The 14980-nt window shown below is 60.4% G+C and overlaps 1 protein-coding gene across 2 annotated transcripts; it reads right to left on the bottom strand.

The window, feature by feature from the left end:
* Positions 1–1610: 1610 nt before the first annotated feature.
* On the bottom strand, positions 1611–14613 carry KCNK17 (potassium two pore domain channel subfamily K member 17). 2 transcript variants are annotated; one of them, XM_079148396.1, is made up of 5 exons: positions 14089–14607; positions 10824–10938; positions 6622–6782; positions 6096–6270; positions 1616–2650 (listed from the first exon to the last, which is right to left on the bottom strand). In XM_079148396.1, the coding sequence occupies exons 1-5, from the start codon at positions 14473–14475 to the stop codon at positions 2310–2312; spliced, it is 1179 nt and encodes a 392-aa protein (XP_079004522.1). In that variant the 5' UTR covers positions 14476–14607; the 3' UTR covers positions 1616–2309. The 2 variants fall into 2 exon arrangements, with proteins under 2 accessions (XP_079004523.1, XP_079004522.1); XM_079148397.1 differs by lacking the exon at positions 6096–6270 and having other exon boundaries at positions 1611–2650; positions 14073–14613.
* Positions 14614–14980: the final 367 nt, after the last annotated feature.

Genomic DNA, 14980 nt, shown 5'->3' with positions numbered 1-14980 from the left:
CCGGGACGGAGACGCAGGAGCAGGTGACTCAGATCCAGACTCTGAAGCCACCTCAACCTTCACAGGTGAGCCAGCAGGTGCAGATGCCGAGTGGCTGGTCAAGACCACGCAGGGTGTAAAGGGTGTTCCCTGTCCCCAGAGGGAGCCCACAGCCACCTGCCAGGCGTCCCACAAAGAGCCCGTGGCCACCTTTGGTCCTGACATCCATCCCAGATCGCTTCTTCCCCACCGGAAAATAGTGGTGGGGAAAGCAAGAAGTTTCGCCATTGGGCGGTGGGCGAAGGGCCAGGCACCCGAGGAGCACCCACAAAACGCTAGGAAGTCCTGGCAGGGCTGCAGCCAGGGGCACGGTACTGGCCTGGCCTGCGCGAGCCCTGGGTTCCGTCCCGGGGAAGAAGAGTGCGACCCCGGAGCAGCAGCGTGGCCCCTGCCTCGCCCGATGTCTGGTCCCCGCCAGCCGCCAAGTGCCTCACCCCTGTCCAGAACCCTGGTCCTGGCCAGCAGCCGGACGGGTCAGCCTGGGAGCCTCCGCAGGGCAGGGCCCGGCCGGCAGCGTGAGCGCATCGGCCTGGCTGTGCCAGCCCGCGGGCCGGCCCGGGAGGGGGTCCCCGGACCGCCACGTCAGCAGCCCGCGCAGCTTTGCGCTCGCAGCTGGGCCACCGGCCTGGCGGGCACGCGGACAGCGAGACGGCGCTCCGGGGCTGACGCACGCCATTCCCGGCTCCTTACTCACGCGGTCCTCCTGCCCTGGAGATCTTATCTCCACTCTGCAGAGCGCAAACGCAGGGAGAGGCGCTCGGGACGGGGACGGGGACTGGGGAGCACGCGCACGCGGTGGAATCAGATTCCCCACGGCCCAGGCTTCGGGTCAGCCCGCTTCTTCCCCAAGACACCAGGGCCTGGCGGTCCTTTGAGTCCTGCCATCCACTCTGTTCTTGCGCCTTTCCCAGGTCCGGGCCTCCAGCCCAGCGGGCTGTCTAAATGCCCCCCCCCTCCCCCCGCCTAGGATCTCTAGGACCTCGGGAGTCCAGCGACTCTTCTCACGGAGGAGCAAACACCTGCCAGGAATTGACCAATGAGAGGCCTTCCCTGCGCCCCAGGTTGGTTCCCTCTGGGGCAAGCACTTTTAAAAAAACTTCTTTGCGATACCAGGGATTGAACCCAGGGGGGGCTCTGCTACTGATCTATGTCCCCAGCTCTTTTGAGACAGGGTCTCACTAAGTTGCTGAGGCTGGCCTCAAACTTGAGATCCTCCTGCCTCAGTCTCCCTAAAAGCTGGGGTCACAGGCATGTGCCACGGTGCCTGGCTGGGACAGGCACTTCTGAGCATGGGGGTGGGGTGGGCACCAGGGCAAAAGGCTTGATGGGGGAGAGAGAGAGAGGTTAGTCGAGGGTTCCAGGTCTAAGGGGACCGAGGCCCGAGTACAGGCAGGGGGACCATAACGTCAACCCTTCTCTCCGAGGGTTGAACAGGTAGGTCCTGTTGGTGGAGTGTGCTAGGCACAGACTTCCAGCTTCTCCTCCTGGCCTCTGCTTGCTTCTCCCTGTAGGAGAGGGGGAGGGGCCAGAGTCACAGGTCCACTGGAGGCCAGGTGACCCTCCTGCTGGCTGGGTTGGGGCCTGGGGGCGTGTCTGGGTGGTGGAGACTGCGATCCTGTGTTGGCCTTCAGGTGTGTGGGACAGGGCGGCAGGAGGAGCCCTCTGGCTGGCCCCCGGCTTCTCTGTGGCGTGGTTGAGCCACAGAGCAAGGATCCAGCAGCTGAGCTGGGACAGGCCACCCGCCGGGCTTATCAGCCCTAGGAGTTATAAGCAAAGCTTTAATGAATTCAGGGGTGGCTTCTCGTGGTGTGGCCTCCAGTCTCAGATACTGTCTTTGTCCAAGTGTGTGCTTCAATTAGAATTAGTATGCGAATGACAGAAAAACCCAAATAATAGTTTAAAATAAGACATGTATTTGTCCGTCACATATATGAAGTCAGGTGGTCTTCAGTCCAGGTTTGTTATGATGGCTCTGCGATCATCAGGGATTCAGGCTCTTTCTGTTACTGTGCCATCAATCGCAAACATGGCTTCTGCTTCGTGGTGCCATATGGCTGCCAGAGCACCAGCCACCAATATAAGCATTATCAGCTAGAGGAAGGAAGTGGGGGAAGAGGGGCATGCTCCATCTCCAGAGTCACACAGGAGACTTGTCTGTTTGTCCTGCTGGTGGAATTTAATCAGATAGCTGCACCTAGCCTGAAGGGAAGACTGAAAACATAGTCTTTAGTCTGGATGTTCTTATGTCCTGCTTAAAATCAGAGGTCTTGTTATTGAGGAGGAAGATCCGAGATACTGGAGTGTGACTGGCTGTCCCTGCCGCAGCACACAGCCTGAGTGGAGGGCTCCAGATGCTGTACGAGTCCCACGGGCCCCTCTGGGGAGCAGTCTGGCTGAGGGGAGTGGGCCTGGGGTCCCCCGACTGGGTCCTGCCTGCAGCTTCTGAACTTGAGGTCCCCCTTGGAGCTGTGGCAGGAACATGTCCCCACAGGGGTCTCCAGCAGGGAGAGGACCAGTTTGATGATCAAGGCCAGCCACGCCATCCCAAAGAGGATCCACAGGGACACTATGTTCTTGTACCACAATGGATATCTCCGGGAGGGATTCATCCCTGGGGAAAAGGCAAGGTCAGAGGCAGGGGGCTCGGGGAAGTCAGGACCATGTTCCCAAACACAGACGGGGACACCCAAGGTGTCCATGCGACAAGACCTGGGGGGGGGTCCAGGCTTACCTGAGATCCCAGGCCTCATGTCCCCACCGGAGGGTTCAGGAAACCTCCTGGGATTGGCACCTGGGTCTGGGAGCTAACCTTCCCCTTGGTCTTTCCGAGGGACTCTGTCTAGGTCCTGTCCCTGTGCTTCCCAAGGCATGCTCCCCCAGACAGGCAGCCCAGCACCTGGGACCTGGTTAGAGATGCAACCAAGGCCACCCTGCCCTTCCGGATCAGCAGCTCTGGGTGCGCCCTGCACCCTGCACTTTGACAGTAACCTCCAGGGCATCCTGGGGCTGCTCTGGGGTGAGCATGTCTCTGTGTTTGGGTCTCCCACTTCTGGAAGGAAGCCTCTTGCTGGAGCCGGGGAGCCCCGGGTCTGATCTGCCTCAGTTTTGGCAGCTGCCCGTTCACCTGTGAAACCGGGCGGTGATCTCCCTCCTGACTTGCAGGATGAAGGCGGGTCCTGGCCCAGCCCTGTCCACTTCCCCAGCACCCTCTGCTCTGTCCCTCTGGCCTTTCCCCGCGTCTCCATCTGTCACTCCTCAGGCCGCTGGACTTGCTGCCCCTCAGCCGGGCGCTCTCGCTGTCCGACTCCTCCTGGCCTGTGGGGCTCCCCTGTCCTTAGAGCTCAGCTCAGGTGCCCGGCCAGACAGCAGACTGCTGCCTCTGCCGCCCTCGGCCCGCGTGCCTCTGCTGGGCTGCTGCTTCCTGTCTGTGATGGTGACCTCCTGCAACGGTCCTTGGGGACCCCAGGGCTAAGGTGGCTAAGGTGCTCGGATGGCAGAGCAAGCGGGACCTTGCTGGGTCAGTGTACCGAGCCCCGGAGACCCAATGCCTCTGCCCTGGGCGAGTGACGGCTGAGGGGAGGGCCTTCAGGGCTGGCTGTGCGGCCTGGTGCCTCCCGTCGCTCTGTTCCTGCAGCCACTCGCCTTCTGCTCCCTGGGCCTCCATCCTGCCTCCCTCATCAGACTGGACCACTCGAAGTTGGGGACCTGCCCTCCAGTGTCCCCTGTGGCCTTCTCTGTCATAGCTCCCTATCACACCCCCTCCCACCGGCTGCTCCAGGACAGGCTCGGGCTGGCTCCCCGAGGCCCAGCACCTCTCCTGGACCCCGTGTGGGGCTGAGGCCGCAGCCCCAGAGCTGCCTTGGCGGCAGGCAGGAGCGAGGATTGGATTAGGCTGATTGGGTTACGGGCCAGATTCCGCTGCGGTCCCAAATGAGATCACTGTGAACCTGCTCTCTGGCTCGTACCCGCAGCTCCCGCTCCTGGCACCAGAGGGGGGCATCTTCCCCCACTTTTATTTCATTTTTTTTTTTTTTTAAGCTGAAGTCATAAAAGGAAGGAGACCTGGCAGCTGGCACATGCTCAGCCTAGTTGCAAATGCCACCGAGGGAGGAGAGACCAAGGCCAGGGAGGAGCCGGCAGGTGAACTTGGGGCTGCTCTGGACTCCGCCTCCAGGCAGAGGGTTAGCTGTGAAGGCAAGACCCTGTGGCTGCCCACTCAGGGACAATGACAGCCAGGGGCCCAGTGGTGAACCTTAGCATTCCCAGTACAAGAAAGAGGTTGACCACACCCCTGGAGGACCAGGAGAGCTGAGATTTGGGGAAGAGGAATGGAAGATTCCAGGACACACGTGGTGTGAAGTGGCCTGGTTTGGGGGTCTAATCCAGATCCGCACTGGCTTGCCTGCTCTAAGGCCTTGTCTCTCTGCCCTTCTCTGGCTTCTGTTTCTCTGGCAGGCCAGGAAGATCTGCAGAGGAAGCGCAGAGGGGCCCCCGTGGCCGATTGCCCCAGGTGCCGAGGCGCTGTAGAGCGAGCCAGAGTCCTAGCCATAGCAAGTCTCTGGAGATGTGAAAGGGGCAGCTCCTCCTTGTCCCCTGCCCCATGTTTCATGGTTGCTGGATGCAGGAGGAAGAGAAGAGAGTGGACAGGAAGAGTAGACCCACAAGGTGGGCCCTTGCTGGCTTAGTTGTGGATTTGGGGACTTTATCCTAAGATGATGGGAAAATATTGATGGTTTTTAGAGGAGTTGGGCAGGTGACATGATGTCAAAAGAGCCAGGCAGACAAGGATCAAGGCTGTCCGACTCTGTGGATACCCTTCTTAGTGTGTTCCATGGGAACGGAGGCCCTTTGGGGTGTGCAGTGCCCAACCTGTGTAGTGACACCCACCAGTCCTGCTTGGCTAACAGAATGGCAGGCAGTGGAAACAGAGAAGGAAGACAGATGGAAGGATCTGCAAGGGTGCCTGTGGCCTTTGAGCCGCTGGGCTCAGCTCTCCTCACATACATCTTTCTACTCTGAGGGTGGAGGGGAACATGAGCCAGCCGGAAGAGACCTTCCCAGGTGTCACTGCCCTGCCGCCAGGACTGGGGAGACCACGCAGGGGCAGCATGAGGCCCCAACGCTGGACCCCTCTTCCTGGGGAAGGAAAAGATTAGGGAAGGGGATCTTGCACCAGAGGCCAGAAGGCCCTGATGGGGTCTTGGTGGCCTCCTGCCCAGCCCCTCACTTTATAGGCTGGGACACTGAGGCCCAGAGAGGACCTGGGAGGCCGTCAGGACAAAGCCCGAGCGCTGGAGTCCAACAGACCAGCTCGTGCCTCGCTGTGGAACCTCGGGCACGGTGTGGACTCTCTGAGCTTCCCCCTCAGTAGATCGGGGAGCTGGCGGCCAGGGGTGCCTGGGAAAACCTCCCTCAGTGCTCCAGGTGGGGTCTGTCACTCCTCCCTCCAGGGCCAGGGGTCTGAGGAGGTGCCAGTGGGCCCTGCTCAGCAGGAACCTTCCCGGGGAAGCTCTTCTGCCCCATGGAGGGCTGGCCACCTGGGGAACAGGGGAGGGGCGCGGAGGCTCTCTGCTGCAATGTCCCTCCACTGCCACCTGCTGGGCACCTGCTTCTGCTTTACTTGGCAAGGCCAGGGCTCCCGGCGCTGTCTTGCCCTCGGCCTGGCCTGGGCCCTCTGGACGGTGTGGCCCTCCGTCCTGGCTCTCAGTGGCTGCTGATTGTTTTCCAGGGGCCAGGGAGGCTGGGGTTTGGGAGCCTCCTGAACGTCCCACTTGATTCCCAAGGGAGTTCCCCAGGGCACTGGGGTGGGTGAGGTGGCCTGCAGGAGGGGGTCAGGCTGCGTTGCTGTGGCGGGTTCTCAGGACAGCGGAGGCCTGTGTACATGGAGGACCATTCTGTGCTGGGCAAGATGGGCAGGGGGCACCTCAGCCCTGCCCACCACGGGCTGCTGAGCTGGTCTGGGACTGGGTCCGTGGACTTCGTGCCTCCAAGCCAACCCCCAGTGGGTGGGCAGACACCAGCTACAGGGCAGACCCCCCGCCCGCCGGGGGTCTCACCGATCACGTAGTCGCCGAAGCCCACGGTGCTCAGGGTGATGAAGGCGAAGTAGAAGCCCTCCAGGTAGCTCCAGCCCTCCATGTGGGAGAAGAGCAGCGGGGGCAGCAGCAGGAAGAGCAGGAGGCCCGAGAGGAGCGCGCCCGAGCCCACCAGCCACCGAGCCTGGGCCGGGTCCTGGGTGCACACAGCGCCTGCCCTGTGGCCTTTGCCGGAGGCTCAGGGGCTTCGGCATGCAGACGCCTGGGGTGCCAAGCTGCTCCCCCACTCAGAGGGGGCACCCCAGAGCCCCCCATCCCGGGCTGTGTTCTCCAGGTTTCCAGCCAGGGAACCTTCCAGGTTGTGTGTCCTCCTGTCTGCTAGGCCCCACCCTGTCCCTGACCTGCTATTACCAAGTACCCAATTCTAGTCAGTGGCCTCCAGTCCCACATCCCCAACGGTCACCTCTGCCCACCCACCAGGCGCCCCGACTCCCACCGCGGCTCCTCATTCCCGAAGGGACCCATCCCCCAACTCCACAGCCCTCACCTGCCAGGTGCCCCCCAGCCTGTGGGCACAGCGGTGTACCCCCCGCTGCATGAGGTGGCCCAGGCGATTGAGCACCACGAGGTTCAGCGGGATCCCCGCCAGAGCGAAGAAGATGCAGAAGAGCCGGGCGGCCATGGTCTGGGGACTCAGGTTGCCGTAGCCTGAGGAGGGAGGGCTGCTTCAGGGCTCTCCAGCCTGCCCTGCCCGGTCACAAGGGAGCCCCGGGCCCTCGCTCCATGCCCCTGCAGACTGAGCAGCTGGAACTTATCAAGGGGCTCTCTGCACCTGTCTCCTCCATGCATCCCACAGCCACCCTTCCAAGGGGAAATCGTGTCCCACTGTACAGGAGGCCCTAGGAACCTGAGTAGGTGTGGAGGCCACCACCTCCCGTGTGGGAGTTCCTCTCTCCTGTCTTCATTTCCCGCCTCTTGGGTGGGCACAGGACACAGGAGAGGGGCAGGGGAGAAGGCACGCGTTTGGCTGCTGCCCCTTGGGGATCCTCTGCACCCCTCAAGCTGAGGCTGGGCATGTCCAGGCTGCATTTCCCTGTGGCCAGGCATGGTGGGCCTCCTTTGGCTGGCCACCGTGCTCTAGGCTCTCTGTTGCCTCCCTGAGATAGTCTCAGGGCAGCCGTGGCTCTGATCACGTGAGCGTCCTCCCTTCCCTCTCTCTCCACGGGCGTCAGACCTGCGGCCTGAGGGTCTGGCCGCTCTCCCTCCTCCTCCGCCCTCCTCTCTGCTGCAAACCACACTCCGTCCTGACATCGATTCCCAGAGGGGCTGCTCCAACACACCTGGGCTCCCTACAGAGCCCTGGGACTGGGGCAGACCGTGGACCATGAACTGACCCAGGGAAGGTGGAAGTTGGGACCTCAGGTCTTGGAGATGAGGGAAGGGGGAGGCCAGGGCTCCCCAGCACTCTGCTAGGCTTGGAGGATAGTCGTGTGTGAGTGTGACTGGCTTCCAAGCCTGTCTCCCCACGTGCCATGCATGGCCCCTCAAAAGCACAGGTGGGGTCAGAGTTACCTTCCTGATCTTAGTGACTGGTGCAGACCGACACTGAGTAAGTGTCACCATGGCGAGAGGCGAATGAGCCGCAGGTAGAATGGATGCATGGAGGGAAGTCCCCTCTGCCCCACATCCCTGCCTGACACTCCCGCGTCCCCAGATGGGGTCCTCACAGCCACCCACCCCACACCTGTAGTGCATTAACATTATTTTTCCGGCACTGTGGATTGAATCCAGGGCGCTCTACTACTGAGCTACGTCCCAGCCCTTTCTATTACTATTTTTAAAAAAAATTTTAAGAGAAGGTCTGGCCAGGTTGCCCAAGCCGTCCTTGAACTTGCAATCCCCTGTCTCAGCCTCCCAAGTCCCTGCACTGTTTGACCTGCTGGTCCCTGAGGGGGACTGGGAGGCCAAAACGCCAGTTAGCCCCAGCGAGGGCTCTGGAGGCGGATTGGCCGCCTGGCTTTGGGTCCCAGCTCTGCCCGTGTGGGACGTGGGATCTTGGGCAAGAGGCTTGACCTTCCTGACTTGTGTCCTGTCTGCGAGATGGGGTGTCAACACCCACTCGCAGTGGTGGGACAGGACGATGGTGAGCTGTGCAGAGGGACATGAGCCCCTGGGCGCCAGGTGTACCACGGTGCCGTGGAAGTGACTGTGGAGCAGTGCAGGGTGAGCGCTCTGCCTGGGACGGACTCCTGGGCCCAGGTCTTGGGAGGCCCCCTGCGCTCCGCCCTGCGCCCCTCTTGGCCCTTTGAGGGTCCCTGTCCTAAGGTGGAGTTCCTTCTGCCGGCCTCCTGGAGAGGTCAGCCTCTGGTGCCTGGCCCCTGCCTGCCGCCTCCTGGGGCCGTCCCTGCCCGGGGTTCTTTTCTCTCAGTTCTCAGCAGTGCATGGTGCCACCTCCATTCCACGTCTGTGGCTTTCCGAGGCCGACAATCAATGGATCCTTCTCCTCCCCATCACTCTCCGTCATCCCTCAGGTCACAGAGGTCAGTGGGTGTCAAGGAAGCCCTCGCGTGCCTGTGGACACTGGGTGACTGCGGCCCTCAGAGAGCCACCTCTACGTCAGGCCACCTCCCACCTGTCACCTCTTTCCCCTGTGAGCGCCTTGGGAGGCTCCTCTGCACTCCCTCTGCACTTAGCCTCACTTCCAACCCTCTCCAGCCACCTGGACCTCCTCACTGTCCCCCAAACACCCTGGCCACACTCTACCTCAGGGCCTTGGCACTTGCCGACAGACGGCTTTTCCTTGGATACCTGCATAGCTTGCTTCCTCCTTTTGTTCATGTCTCTGCATCAATATTACTGTGTCTGTGAGTCCTTCCATGGCCGTCCCATACGATGGCCCCAGTCATTGTAAGACCCCAAGTTTTAGAGCTTGGGGAGGACAGCCCCTTTTCTCAGGGGCAGCCCGCAGTTCCTCTCAGAAGGGCGTTTCCCCCTCACAGTGTCCCATGCCTCCCGTCTCTTCCTCCAGGTGTGTGAGTGTTCAGGGCCACGGGACCCAAGTGTTCTCCTTGTTTGGAATGCCCGCCCTATCCTGTGAACTCTGAGGGCAGAAGACTCTGGAAAGAGCCCCCCACCCCACCCTGGGTTTCACACTTCAGCTCCACCACTTATGACTTTGGGGAAATCCTGCAACTTCTCTGTGCCTCAGTTTCCTCATCTGTGACATGAAAATAATCGCTGCCCTTGGAGGCTGCTCCACGGACAGAATGAGCTCTTGAATGTCCGAGGGTCTGGCCCTTGCACGGGAGGACCTCGGGTGTGTGCTATTGTGCTGTGGGGGGCTCCCTCCTCCCCCCCTCACCCTCCGAAAGGGTGGGCGCCTGGGAGAAGAGCTGAGAGGGAGGAAGGAAGGAGTGTTCTGGACTAGGAACGGCCTAGCAGGAAGATGGACTGGAGCTCCGAATCTGGCAGGCCAAGTTCCTGGGCCTAGGGCAGAGGGTGTGGGGTTCAGAGACAAGGGCTCCTACACACCTGGCTCTCGGGGACCGTGCTTCCAAGTTCCCTGCTCCTCCAGAACTCAGGACATGGATTCCTTATCAGTCTGCGTTTGTTGAGTGCCCCCACGCCAGGCCTTGTAAGAGGCCCTGGGAATACAAAGCTGGGTGAACGCCATCCTCACTGTCCTTCAGGGGCTCAGGGTCCGTGGAGTCTGAGGGTCTCTGCAGCACACTCATCTGAAGGATTGCCCGAGTTCCTGAGTAGCCCGATACCCCTGTCCAAGAAGTACAGGCTTATGCAAAGCTGATGGAGAGTCCTCTGGGTGGTCTCGCCTTGCCCTCTCTAGGGGGGACAGACTGGGATACTGGTCTTGGAGAGAGATTCCTGGTCAACCTAGAGCCAGGGCGAGAGCCCAGGTCGCTGGTGGTGTCAGCCTGCCACCTAGTGGTTAGTCCAGGATCATGCAGGGGCTGGGGCTGGCCCCAAGGGCAGAGGGCAGGAGGCAACAGAACTGCATTATTTCCTGGGTTTCAGAGTGGCAAGGACCTAGGGCTTCTCTTCTTCACACTGTGGCCCCTCTGGGACAAGTTCCACCTCACTGATTCTGCAGGCAGGGCTGAGCCAGGTGGAGGAAAGGGGCTGGGGAGGATGGCGATGGGGCCCAGGCCTGGGAATGGCATGCTCCTCTCTGGAGGTGGCCGTGGCAGGGCTCAGAACAGGGGCCTCAAGTCTCTTCCACTGCCCCTTCCTTCTTCCCAACTTTCCTTCACCTCTGCGCCCCACCCCTGGGGCTCAGTGTTGGGTGGGCCAGCTGGGGACGCCGGGACCCTTCTGGTGCCCAGAGGCATCTCTCCTGCACCATCAGGAGATGCTCTGACCTCTGGAAGGCTGCAAGGGAAAAGGTCCCTGATTCCTGAGGACGGATGGAGACACCGGAGGGTTTGAAACAGGGGTGAGCTGAGAACGGAGCAGGAGGGCATTGGAGGGGGCTGCCTGGAGGTGAGAGGAACATGTTGCTCAAACTGGAACATCCCACCCAGTCCCCTGGGACCTGGATAAAATGCAGAAATGAGCCAGTGGGTTGCGGAGAGGCTCAGGGTTCTTCTGCTCCCAAGCAGGGCCGTGCTGCAGAGCTGCTGCACTTGGCGGGGTGAATCATTACTGGCCCTTCCAAAAGGCTACCGGCCCCTCTGCCCACAGGGAAAGGCTGCCCTCCCCAGTCCAGCCACCCCAGCCCCAGGCTGCCCTTACCGATGGTGGTGATGGTGGACACAGAAAAGAAGAAGGAGCCCATGAACTCCCAGCGCCCCATGCTGGTGGTGTTGCTCAGGAGGTGGGCCCCGTCTCTGTACAACTGGATGATGTCCTGGGGGAGAGGCTGCAGTGACCAACAGGCTCTGTGGGGTGACCGGCCCTGCACCCCAACGCATGCATGCTCTCTGAGGCACAGTCCTCGCCATCACTCTTCCATCCCAGCCTGGCTGGGCAAGGAGCCTCCATCCCTCCAGTCAACCCGGGGCTCCCGGAGGCAGGGGTCATGGCGATGGCTGCTTCGTTCCCTCTGCCCCAGAGCCCAGGTCAGGGGGGGTGTGCTTGGTGGACAACAATTCATCTACTCCCCTGCTCACCCGCTTCCTGCAGGAAGCACGAGGCCAGGCACAACACGAGGTGCTTTCAGGGGACTAGAGGATGAAAGAGGCAGGACCTCAGCCCTTGCTGGGACAGAGACGTACTTAATTAACTCTGATGTGGTACAATCAGTGGTGGCTTGGGCATTAAGGAAGCAGTGCTGCGTAACTCTGGGCAAATTACCAAACTTCTCTAAGCCTCACTTTCCTTTTTTGTAAAATGGAAATACTAATATACCTACTTCATAGCTGTGGGGATTAAATGAAATCTCTCTCTCTCTCTCTCTCTCAGTACAGGGGATTGAACCCAGGGGTGCTTTACGCCGAGCTACATCCTCAGTCCTTTTTTAAAATACAGGGTCTAGGGTCTTGCTAAGTTGCCAAGGCTGGCCTCAAACTTGCGATCCTCTGGCCTCAGCCTCCCTAGTTGCTGGAATTATAGGCATGTACCACCTTGCCTGGCTTAAAGGAGGTCCCATATGTGAAGACCTGGAACAGTACCTGTTGTGGTTGCTATTATTACATTACTAATAATATTTTGCTGCAGGAAAACAGAGAAGAAAGCTGTTCATTCTGCTGAAGACAGGGACAGAATGTTTCAAGGAGGAAGCCTTGAGTGTCCTTGAGGATCAGTAGGATTGCTCCAGGCGGAAGGATATTTAGGGAGATGGGTCAGGAGGAGCAGAGGCTAGGAGGCGAGACTCTATCTGAGGTCTAGTACGGGGAGCTGAGAGTTGGTTGAGGGCCCCATGTGGTTGGCTCTGTCATGCCAGGGATGGAGTGGTGGACTTCATCCAAGGTCACGGAGTGGAGAGCAGGCAGGATCAGGTTGGTGTGCTGTGGCAGCTGGCGCCATTGAAGGGGCTGGCAGGGATTGGCGTGATGGAGAGGGCCATGACCACATCCTGGCACAGTGTGGTCCAGGAGGAAGAGAGAGAAAAAATTTGGAAGGCCAGGTTCCTGGCTCCATTTGATAGGGGCAGGATCGGCGGCCTCCCAGAGGCCTGAGGGTATGGGGATGTGGGTCAGTGATAGAGATTTGGACCAGGTTGGAAGAGCATGGTCTGGGAGGAGAACTGCTTGCTCTTGGCCTTGAAGGATTTGAGAAGTGGCAGGGACACGTCTGGTGCTCAGAGGCAGTGTCTGGAGACCACATCCTTATTCCTGAGGATGGTTGGAGTCGCTGGAGGGTGAGCTGAGAGCGGAGCAGGAGGGCATTGGAGGGGCTGCCTGGAGGTGAGAGCCAGGCTGGGGACATTTGAGGGTCCACACTGAACCATCACCTGCGATGGTACACAGCCCTCCTCGTGACTTGTAGGCTCACATTCATATTTAACTGCTCCGAGCCTCAGTTTCTTCATCTCTAAAATAGGTGTGATAGGAATAGTACCTACTCACAAGGGGGGTGAGGACCAACAATTAATAGGGGCAGAGCACTGGGAAGGGTGCTTGGCACCACAAGGGCTGCCCAGGGCATTTACTGCCAGCACCATCACCATTACTGTCACCCACCCAAGCAGCTTGTAGTCGAAGGTCACCACCTTTGCAAGGGGAAAATCAGATGGCAGCAGTACAGGGATCAGTAGATGGCCATGTTTGCTGAAGTCTGAAGATGGCGCCGTTGGGAGACAGAGGCACCACTTTAGGTCCCAGCTGACCATCCTTGCCCTGCCCAGCTCCGGATCCTACAGAACTGGCCCAGTCCAAGGGTTCAGAACTCCATCTCCACTCAGTGCTTGCTTCCCCCTCCCCGCAACACCCACAGTTTCCTGCTACCTTCTAGGGGTCTGACTTTGGCTGGAGACTCTGGGGCGCAAGGCCTGCCCTCCTTGGCAGAGGAACCACAGGGACTGCAGACTGCAGATTCTGGGTGGGGGCACTGCCCTGGGCTCTGGGCTCTGAAGGATGGGGTGTGGGGACCAAGCGAGGGCTAAGGACGTTAATGCAGCCACCAAATGAGCAGTTGCCAGCCTAGTGTCCCAGAAGAGATTTCCATGTGTCTGGGATGCTCTTACAGGAAGAATCATCCCCTGCCTCCCTGGCCTCACTGGGTCTCCATCCTCTGGCCTCTGTTCCTTAGAGACCTCTGCTTCCTTCCCCACGACTTCCACTTTGGCCCTTCCTGGCATCCGCGGCTGGGTTGCACGCTCAGGCTCCGAATGCAGTGAACTCAGCTCTGCATCCACCCTTCTTCTCCACTTCCAGCCCTTCCCTCTGTTGCCCCTGCCCTAGACAAGCACACCTTGGCCTCATTCCACCCACCAGCCGGGCCAAGCTCGCCCTGCGCCCCTTCCCCCCAAGTTCCGAGGATGGTGAGTGCCCTCGGTCCTGCTGATGCTTAGACCCAGGCCACAGCCCCTAAGATCCTCATCCCCAATTCTCATTTTTGCACCCAGGTTCTCTCTTTGGAAGAGGCTAGATGTGTCCTTTCATTCTTCACCTAAGGTAGGACTCGGACACAGCGACCTGGCAAGACCAAACATTTCCCGTCTCCAGACTGCATCTGGACGGCCCTGTTGGCTTGTGACCCAGGGACTCGCCCTCTGTAGTGCTCATTCCCACCCCAATTCGGACATCTACGCCGCGGTTGTGCCTTCCCCACAGGTCAGTCATGCTCTCTCACCCCCTAAAGGAGGCCTCGGAGCATCGCGCTGGCGGTCCTTTAGCCGGACCCCTGACCCTGTCCCAGGCGGTCCAGCCCACCCCCCTGCCCCCACGCCCCGATGGTCGGCGATCCCCCGTCCATCAGCTTCCCCAATCTTTGGGATAACCGCTCCCGGGGTTCCTGTAGGGGCCAGAGTGGACCCTCCCATCCTGGGCCGGCGCACCCCTCGCTCCCCGGTCCCTCCCTCCCTGCCGCGCTTGGGCCGACCCCGCTCGCCCCTGACCCGGATCAGCAGGTCCAGCGCGGGGCCATCCAGACACGTGAAGTTCTGCAACAGTTCCCACTTGTCGCGCTGGAAGCTTTGGCTGGACTCTTCAGCCGCGCGGCCCTCCAGCTCCCAGAACACGCAGGTGCCCAGCCCCAGGTAAGCCAGGTAGGCGAACAGCAGAAGCACGGTGCCCGGCACCGCGCAGCCCCAAACTCCGCCGTTGTGCGCCGCAGGAGCTCGCGGCGGGTGCATGGCGGGAGAGGACAGGAGCCGAGCTGTGGACAGGATCTGAGATGAAAAGGAAGGGCCAGGAGGCTGGCCGGTCCCTTCTCTAAGCAAACAGCTGCCAGTGGCCAGTTTCCCCTTGGGAAGAGGCGTGCTGGGGGTGGGGCCCTGCCCCATCCCACCCCGCCAGGATCCACTCCCAGGGACAAAAAGAAATTGCGTGTCCCAGGTATCTGGCTCCACTTCAAAAATCTGTGGAGTGCCCACTCCTGGATCTTGGTCAGGGAGAAAGAGAATGCTGCTGGGCGGCCACAGGCACTGGGAGGGAAGGGGTCCAGAGCCCCCAGCATTTCCTGCCGCAAATGGTGGGAGGGACTACCGGAAACCACTGCAGGGGAAGAGAAAGCAGAAGCCACATTTATTGTCTTGGGGCTCCTGCTCAAGGTCCTGGGACCCTGTACCATCCTCAAGCATTTGGTGCCTGTCAGCTTCTCCCTGGATCGTCCATACCACCCTGTGTACTTAAAAAAGAGGGACTCCAGCTGACTGCCACTTGTCTGTGAGCTTGGGAGGCAAGAAGACCTTAACCAGGTTGTGCCTCCTTTCCCCCAAGTCTCTTCTCCACCCAGAAAGCAGAAGGGCCAGGGAGTGTAAGGAGTCCATGGGTGGGGGTGTCTTCTGT

This window comes from Sciurus vulgaris, assembly GCF_902686455.1.
Source record: "Sciurus vulgaris genome assembly, chromosome: 7".
NCBI lineage: Eukaryota > Metazoa > Chordata > Mammalia > Rodentia > Sciuridae > Sciurus > Sciurus vulgaris.
This window is presented reverse-complemented; position numbering and strand designations above follow the sequence as displayed.

What these genes read in the sequence shown, in the direction of transcription:
- KCNK17 (XM_079148396.1), bottom strand. Translation starts at nt 14,475, where the DNA reads ATGGGGCAGGGCCCCACCCCCAGCACGCCTCTTCCCAAGGGGAAACTG. An exon ending in CGCTGGACCTGCTGATCCGG is followed by an intron (nt 10,939 to 14,088) that starts GTCAGGGGCGAG and finishes CCTCTCCCCCAG; the next exon opens with GACATCATCCAGTTGTACAG. An exon ending in CTTCGGCGACTACGTGATCG is followed by an intron (nt 2,651 to 6,095) that starts GTGAGACCCCCG and finishes CCTTTTCCCCAG; the next exon opens with GGATGAATCCCTCCCGGAGA.